This window comes from Oreochromis niloticus, linkage group LG3 (genome assembly GCF_001858045.2).
Source record: "Oreochromis niloticus isolate F11D_XX linkage group LG3, O_niloticus_UMD_NMBU, whole genome shotgun sequence".
Taxonomy (NCBI): domain Eukaryota; kingdom Metazoa; phylum Chordata; class Actinopteri; order Cichliformes; family Cichlidae; genus Oreochromis; species Oreochromis niloticus.
In genome coordinates this window covers 39,263,935-39,273,216 of record NC_031967.2, presented here as the reverse complement: position 1 = coordinate 39,273,216, position 9,282 = coordinate 39,263,935, and the positions used below count along the sequence as shown (strand labels likewise).

General features: G+C 40.1%; 1 protein-coding gene across 1 annotated transcript; it reads left to right on the top strand.

The window, feature by feature from the left end:
- Positions 1–7,490: 7,490 nt before the first annotated feature.
- Positions 7,491–8,850, top strand: LOC112845531 (uncharacterized). The gene is made up of 2 exons (XM_025904939.1): positions 7,491–7,533; positions 8,075–8,850. Exons 1-2 carry the CDS (start codon positions 7,491–7,493, stop codon positions 8,635–8,637), a joined length of 606 nt encoding a protein of 201 aa, XP_025760724.1. The 3' UTR covers positions 8,638–8,850.
- The last annotated feature ends 432 nt before the right edge of the window (positions 8,851–9,282 follow it).

The window sequence follows — 9,282 nt, the reverse complement described above, 5'->3', positions numbered from 1 at the left end:
CACCATCAAAAACCATCGATTTGTAGTTGAGCATTAAATTGCATTGCAACTGATCGGGTATAAAGTACCAGAGAAAGTAGATTTATTGTTCATTTGTTATCAATGACTTGGTCTACTTCACCAGCTTTAAAAAATTGTGTCTACGTGCAATTTATGTATAGTTGACCGGGAAATTAAAGCAGCGATCACTTGGACTATTCCGCAGCACCCCTCTCACATTGGTACATCCCCCCAGGTATTCATTGTCTTCTACAGTAGAGCGGGACATTTGATTTACTCTCAGCGGAATTTACCGGAGAAGGCATCAGGTCATGCACTGCACTGGCCTGCACCACGATTAGTATAAGGTAAGAATGAATGATTTTTTTTTCCTACTCGTTATTTCCATGTTTGCATTTGAATAACAGTAAAAAACTCGTTAATGTTGTACATTAACGAGTTTTTTTTTACTGTTATTTACGTTGCTCCCACAAAATGTGGGAGCCCGAAATTGTGTCTACTTCTTACAATCCGGCAACAAATAAATTGCACTGCGAACAAAGTATATCAACAAAGAAAACATTTTCGTTTCATAATTTCTTCGTTATATTCCCTTACAAAGCTAGCTTTAACGCTTCGAGGTTTCCTTTGTTCTTGCCGTCGCCTCGGCGGTTGACCCAGACTTTCGCTCTGTAGTTGCTTAGTACTACAAAAAATTCTAAATCTGTGATATATGATTGATAAACGTAAAGTTAACTGTATAAACGTGTTCAATGACTTTGTTACTTTTGATGATTGGAGAGCACTCGCTTCAATTCGCACACGAAAACTTTAGACTCAGTTTGAATGCTCACGCAGCATGCCCACGTGACTGTACGTTGCACGCGTACATGACTTTCCGTTTGTGCCTTGAATAATGAATAAGGGTACGTCCACACGTACCAGCGTATTTTTGAAACCGCTGATTTTTCTATGCGTTTGCACCTTTTGTCCACACATAATGTATGTCTGGCCGTACATTGTGTTTGTATTTCCAGGCACATTTCACGAAGCAGAACGCAGTCTTCAGAGATATCCACGTGAACGCTGTGATACGTCTGACCTTCAGTCCGAAGAAGAAACCCAGACCAGTCTTAAAAGAAAGCACAAGTAAAACCTTTTTATTCACAAACATATCTTTGATTGTTAAGAATTTATGATCTTGTCTTTTATACATATCTGTGGTGCTTGCATACTGCAATATCACCACATAATATAGTCCAAAAAGTGGAAGTTTGTAAACTTTTTAAAAATGCAAAGCCGTGTACACTTGTGCACTTCAAAAATTCATTGTATACTGTACCTTCTTGCACGTCTCTGTTTCCTGTGTGTGTTGTTAGAAATCAAACTAACTTTAGGAAACAATATGCCAAAAGCATATTTACAATTACTTAAGACCGTTTTTAATTTCTTTTCTTTAGACCAAATCCCCTGTACACATATACGGACTCAGAGGATGAGCAGCCTACAAAAAAACGGTTTCCCCAGGCCCCTCGAGTGAAAATACCAGGTAATAAAATACTGTCTAGTGTCTGTGTACATATCTGTGTCTGACACGAGGAAACTTTTTTGACAAGTTGTCTGTATTCTTAAATACTTAAAAAATTATCTTTTTCTAAACAGCCCTCATCACTCCGCAGTCTGCCCCCCAGCCCACTGATAGCAACCATCATAATGCCCCACCCAGCTTCCGGCACCTTTCGCCACTCCGGCACAAACCGACACAGCTTTGCGATCTCACCAGCATGCAGAGTCTGATGTCTTCCCTATAGATGGTATGCTTTTAAAAAAGCTTTAAAGCTGCATCACAATGTCATTGTACTCTTATCTAAAAAAAAAACCCCAATTTATACTCCTGAATGTCATCTTGTTGTGATTTTTTTTTTTCTGTAGATTCCAGAGACTCTGTGAGGCCACTATTACAAGGCAAGTTTGAAAATCTTGGAATTTCACAGTTTACATGGTATAACAAATATATGTGACAGGCAAAAACTAGTAAACACTTTTAGCAGTTACAAGAACTAACAAATGAATATCCAACAAAAGGGAATAGAAATACATTGTACTGCCAATACTTTGGTTTATTCTTTGTATGACTTGAAAATCAGGCTTTAGGGAAAACTAAATGACATGTTTCTATCATCAATTACATGAAGTAAACACACAAGCACTTGCATACACATTTAAGACATGAGACACGCTAATTCCATCTCATAAAATGTGTCTATAGGTGAGACGCTTTGCGTTGATTGGTGCTGCTGGACCACACTGGAGGTGCGAGTCCGCCATGTAATGGTTTATGCCATTACAAAGGAGCTGGCCTCTGTACTCAACTGGGCAGGGGAAAAAAAACCAAGGACCAGACAAAGCAAAAAAGGGCATTTAAAGAGACACCAAATATGCATCTGCACAGCGCTAAGTTTTAACATTTATTGTAGTTTTATGAGCCTAAAGTGAACAATCAATTGATGTGCTGGGTGCGTTTCACATTTCCTATGTCTGTTTTTTGCTATATTACTTTGTCTTTCTTAATAACAAGACTTTCATGTCCGGTTAATCTGGAGATGGAGTCTTTGGTCTTCGGCTTGTTTTATCCTCGGGTTGTACACTTTGTACAGCCCGAGGACCCCATGTTTTCTTTTTTTTTTAAAGGATACACGGCACACCATGCTAAGACATATCACATTTTCAGCTTATAGCTCTTTGGAAATCAAATGCGGCAGTTTGCTGATTTCCGCCTGGTGACTTTCATGTTTATCAGCCTAGGAGTTTACATACTTTCTCCCTGCTGAAGACAATTAACAAGAGCTTATTCATGTGCTCTAATTCCCTTTTTTTGTCTTTGTTTTTTTGTGTGTGTGTCTATTTTTGTCCTAGATGGCCTGGCGCAGCAGGTAGGGGCGAACTCTATGTCTGAGTTGGTCTTTGCTCAAGCAGTCCAGAAATGGCTCAGATATGCTCCAGATCGTACGGGTGGCGCGCAGGACGCACATCATCCATCCCCATCCCGGAGTAAATAATAAAAAGTGACGTGAAACATAGAAATGTAAATAGGAAACTTTGTCTTTTAATAAAGTATTTTGCAAATGATAAATGTCTATTGACCTTTTTTGTTTTTTTGTTTTTTTCAATAAAAAGCAACTGTGCGAAAGAGGTGGAAAATCAATACCACAGCTCAACAGTGTTTCAATATCAGAATCTGACATTGTTTCAATGTCAACAGTGTTAGAAAATATAACGTCGAATCAATGTCAGGTTTCAACATTGATTCAACATCAAAACCTGACGTTGTTTCAACGTTAAAAATGGGTGCAAGAGTGACGTTGGGTCAACGTCACACTTCAACGTTGCTTCAATGACGTCGCCTGATATTGACTCAACATTGTTTCAATGTTTCCTTGCTATCTGGGATGGTGCTAGAAAGTCATTACGATCAGATGGGGTCTGATTATTCAAGACCTTGTATGTGAGGAGAAGGATTTTAAATTAGATTCTAGATGTAACAGGGAGCCAATGAAGAAAAGTCAACATGGGAGAAATATGCTCTCTCTTTCTACTCCCAGTCAGTACTCTTGCTGCAGCATTTTGGAACAACTGAAGTTTTTTTCTACGAGTTTTAAGAGCAGCTTGATAATAATGAATTAAAAAAGTCAAGGTTCAAGGTTCTTTATTTGTCACATGCATAGTTATACAAGTATAACACACAGTGAAATGTATCCTGACACGATCCTCGACATGTGCAAAAACATGGGGGGGGGGTAGAGGGATAACATTATAAATATATATATAGTATATACATTGGGTGAATGTGCAGTAGAAGCAGCAGCAGGTGAATTCTGTACATTAATATGAATAGACATCTGACTATTTTACAGAATGGACAATATAAACATATTTAAAGTTAAAGGAAGTTAAAGGAATTGAGTGTCTGGAGGAAAGTCTCAGTCAATTATAGATGATGTGAGATGGCGTGTGTGTGTGTGTGTGTGGGGGGGGGTGTTGGTTTAGGGCCCGGATGGCTTGAGGATAAAAGCTCTTCTTGAGTCTCTCTGTCCTTGCCCGGATGATGCGGAACCTTCTACCAGATTGTAGAAGTTGGAACAGTTTGTTGCCAGGATGGGACGGGTCCTTCAGTATCTGCGTTGCTCTAGTCCGGCATCTCCTGGTGTAGGTGGAGAGCAATCCTGCAGCAGCGTTCTGCTGTACGGATCACTCTCTGGAGAGCTTTTTGGTCCTTCACACAGCAGTTCCCGAACCACGCTGTCATGTTCTGTGTGAGGATACTCTCCACAGCGCCTGTATAGAAGATCCTGAGGATCTTTGGAGAGACCCTGAACTTCCTTAGTTGTCGGAGGTGATACAGGCGCTGCCTAGCCTTCTTGGTCTGGACCTGAATGTGGGCAGCCCATGTCAGGTCTGAGGAGATGTGGACACCAAGATATTTGAAGGACTGCACCCTCTCCACTGGAGCTCCATTGATGAAAATGGGTTTGTAGTCTCTGTGCTGACTCCTTCTGAAGTCCACCACCAGCTCCTTGGTCTTGCTGACGTTCAGCTGGAGGTGGTTGTCCTGGCACCATGATGCCAAATTCTTCACTTCGTCCATGTAGGCCGCCTCATCGCTGTTGGAGATGGCACCCAACACCACTGTGTCGTCAGCAAACTTCACAATGGTGTTGGAGCCGTGGGTGGCCACACAGTCCGAAGTGTAGAGGGAGTAGAGCAGTGGCGAGAGGACACACCCCTGTGGTGCTCCTGTGTTGATGGTGATGCTGTCGGAGACACACCCACCTACCCTCACCATCTGAGTTCTGCCGGTGAGGAAGTCCAACACCCATGCACACAGACGGCTGTTGAGTCCCAGGTCCCTCAGCTTTGTGAACAGTCTGCTGGGCACTATTGTGTTACAAAGCTGAGGGACCTGGGACTCAACAGCCGTCTGTGTGCATGGGTGTTGGACTTCCTCACCGGCAGTCCAACACCCATGCACATTCTATCCATTCTATATTTAATGATGGTATGAACTAGATTTTCAGTATTACTCCGAGATGGAATGTTTCTAATGTTAGAGATATTAAGCAAATAGAAGACATTGGAGGACATAATAGTTAACTTTTTTTAGGTCATATGTCTTTTCCTATTTTGATGAATCAAATCAAATCACTTTTATTGTCACATCACATGTGCAGGTACACTGGTGCAGTACATGTGAGTGAAATTCTTGTGTGCGAGCTTCACAAGCAACAGAGGTGTGCAAAAGTACAATAACATAAGAACAAGCAAAATATAAGAATGGCTAAATCTGAGAATTATATGAATAAATATATGTACAATATAAGAGTGTATGCATATTACTGAATGTGTATACTAAATATGTATATCTACTTGTGTGTATATATATGTGTGTGTGTGTGTGTGTATGTGTGTGTGTGTGTGTGTGTGTATGTGTGTGTGTGTATACATATTTTACAAATTAAATAGAGTAAACAATAAAATAAAATATATAAAATATACAGAGGTTGGTAGTTGGACATGTGGTGAGGACAAAAGATAAAGCATAAAATTTTCATTATGATATTTTTTCAATGAGTTGTACACATTTTGCATACAACGGTGGTTCTCTTGGGTCAATTTGACTCCAACTTTGTTTTTTTAGCTATGTAAAGCACGTCTGTCAATGTGTGTTACCTAAAATCATTGCAGTTGCAGAGTTTGTCCTTTGAAGTTGATACATGAAAGATGGATGGGGAGTACATTCCCATGAGAACTTTGATTCTTCTCGCAGTGTGGCTAGCGAATTGTTGAAATCCAAGTATTGTGCGTGTATGTGTGTGTGTATATGCATGTGTATATGCATGTGTGACTGATTTTACATATCTTTGTGGGGACTAAAAATTGGAAATTTACTATGCTTGTGGGGACCAACAGCCCCACAAGTTTCAAGGCATTTTTCCATCTCAAAAAGGTTTAGGGTTAGGGTAAGGGTTAGGTATTCAGTTTTGATAGTTAGCATTGGAGAAATAATTAGATGTCCCCACAAAGATATGAAAACACGGTGTGTGTGTGTGTGTATGTGTGTGTGTGTGTGTAGTTAATGTCTTCTCTTGTGTAGTTAGTGTGTAGTGTTGTGGATAGTTTTGTGTTGTGTGTCAGAACAATGAGGCGACTGCTGTCTCCAGGTAGAAAAAGGAGTGATACACCTGCTGCTGTCAGACCTGCAGGTATCAGGCTGTGATGTTCTCCTTTATAGTGGACAGAAATTATTTTTTTGGAGTGGCACAAATAATTTGTGGCATCTTATTGAAGAACAGCTGATTGTTCTGCAAATAGTTTGAAATGGTTATTTAAAAAATCAAGGTAAAAGGTAAATGGATGCAAATAACTTTGTTGTTTGCAAAACTTGTGCATAGGATTTGCACAATTGACAATTTATATTTGCATTTAAAGTTATGAAATATGATTCATTAAACATGTTTGTGGTTGTTACAGTAAAAAATATAACTTTTTCTACTCTGATTTTATGTTTTTTGTCTGATTTTAGATCAATTGTGTTAATACAGTATGACAAAATGAAAACATGACTGTAAATTCAGACACGTGAGGTTGTGCTGAAAAGAATAATACCAAACAAGGCAAAGTAAATAGTTTATAAAGGTAAAATGTTTAGGGAAAATCAAAAGTAGTTAAAAATGGCCAATTATACCATGGACCCCAGAGGGTTAAACGTCTTTTTTAAAGTAACACAATAGTTACTTTTGAAGTAATTACTTTTAGAATATTGTAACTCAGTTACTAACTCAGTAACTTTTTTGCAGAAGTAACTAGTAACTATAATTAATCACTTTTTCAAAGTAACTTGCCCAACACTGCTAGTAGTATTATACCTACACTTTTTTTGCCCCCCCACCCGCATCCCCCTCCCCTATCCCCCCTCCCCTATCCCCCTGCGCGTTCATGTGAGGGCATGTGCGCGTGAACGGACTTTGTACATGCATGTGAGTTCAGGGGTCATATGAGTTTACATGTGTTTAATAGCGTCTTATTTAATGAAACCATTATGTGTTTTAATTAAGCTGTTTTAAAGGATTGTATAGGTCTCAGAGCTCTGTTATTTAGACATAGATGATTTAATTTAACTAGTTTAGGGGTATTTTGCTTTTTCTTTAGCGATCTTATCATGTCAGAGGTCCAGCGGAGCCACCAAAGGTTTTTTATCTTTCCATTACACTTTCTACTGACCAACCGATCCTCCAAACAGGTTTCACCTTTTGTTTACACCCCCCACACCTTTATCTCTGCATCTCAGAGGACAACTGAAACCATGGCCAACCCCCCGGGGGGGGGGGGTAATGACACCTCCTAGTGGTCTGGTCTAACCCTTATACATATAAAGACTCTTTCATCATTTGGAACATCAACAGCGCAGCCTAAAGAACACCTCTAAGGAGTGCAGGATGATGTCGACATCAACCATGACGAACAGCCAGAACATCGGCCAAGCCACAGAAGCTCTAGGTACGTCTACAGGTGTATGTACCCGATGCCCTCATCGTAAAAAGCAACGCTGTGAAAACGTCGTAGATGGGTCTAAATTTAAGTTAGAATAGCAAGGCAGTAATAGGTATGTGTATACCGTTAAATATAACAGCGGAGCAGTTATACTTCGCGTAGATTGTGGTGAGGGAGTGTTTGGGGGGAGTCACAAGTCATGTTTGCGCTGTCTTGGACAATGTAGACATCCCAGAGATGCTGTATGTTTCCCAGTGGAACAGTCCAACAGGCCCTGAGCTTTACAGGGCGAGGCTGATCGTTTTAACCGTAGACCCGATGACTTTATTATTCTCAGGGTATGTGATGACAGGGAAAGTCTTGTTGGTGCCAGAGGGGTTGAAAACTGGAGGTTAAATCCTTACCCTCTGAGCATAGAAGAGCCGCACTACATGGTTTAAGGATATGGTTTTTATACAGTGGCATAAATGTGTGTGTGTGTGTGTGTGTGTGTGTGTGTGTATCTATGCAACAAAATATAAAATCTTTTTATTGTTCCCATTTTCAGAGCGATACATGCAAGCGTGGGACCTCTCAGACTCGCCAGACTCCCCACCGCCTGCGCTGCTAATCCAGACCCCACCAACTCCACCCCCTTCTCCACAGATGCTGCAGGATCCTACAGGATCAGGTCTGTGTGAGGAAACCATTATCGACATCAAGCTTGCAACCCATCACCTGGTGATGTTGGCATTAAACGCCTTTCTACAGGAAACATGCTACGGATGTCGAACAGCTCAACCCAGTCAGGTGCAACACAGCTGTTTGCTCGAACTGCCCGAGTATTACTTTGACACCTACTACGACGATGTGATGCTGAGGCTCAAGACATTCCGATTCATCCCTGCCATTCGCCTGTTTGTACGCTCGTACACAGTCGATGGGACTAAAACACAATTCAGCAGGATTGCAGAACACACCATGACTGAACTGAGATCATCACAACATATAGTATGCGCAATTAACGACAATATTGCACAGCTGCTAGAAGCAAGTCGTTATGCCCGTCGTGTTAAACCAGCCATGCTTCGCATGATTGGTAACTACTGGGCTGGGAGACACCTGGTTTAATGTATGTTGTTCAGTATTCATTGTCTGTGTGAATTAAATAAAAAGACATGTCAACACCGACATCTTAGTCATTTGCGGTCGACTTTGCTTATACAACAGAGAAAAGCAACAATACAGCGTGTTTCTCTGCTCCAAGACATCGCTGGGCCTTTCACACGGTAAGCATGTCTGTTATACCCAGCGCATAAATGTCTGTATGTCAGTGCTGATTATACAAACCCTGTTTAAAATGTGATACATATGTTGTCCGAAAACAATTCCTCTAAATTTGCAAAGTTACTGATTTAAAAATATATTTTCGAATTTTTAGTTGCATGACAAACATACGATAGACTCTTGAGCGTATTTATTTATATAGCTACATTCACAATGGTACAACCATGCTAAATAAAAGATACCCAAGCACCAAAGCACTCTAATGCAACACTCTAAAAAATGAAACATGGGCTTTTTAAAAATTAATTCATAGTTTTATGTTCAATATACTTAAAATTGTTAATCTTATGTGTGTAATTAATATTTTTAAATTTGATTTAATTAATTCTAAACCGTTTTAATGTTAAATAATAGTGATATTTTCAATTTATTGAACACATTTAATTAAATCCAAAGAGCCCTTTCCACATCCTTTCTGAGCATGCGCAG

Bases quoted from the DNA above. Each gene is read 5' to 3' on its own strand.
- LOC112845531 (XM_025904939.1), top strand. From the start codon at position 7,491: ATGACGAACAGCCAGAACATCGGCCAAGCCACAGAAGCTCTAG. The intron at 7,534-8,074 runs GTACGTCTACAG...TCCCATTTTCAG, and splicing joins CCAAGCCACAGAAGCTCTAG to AGCGATACATGCAAGCGTGG.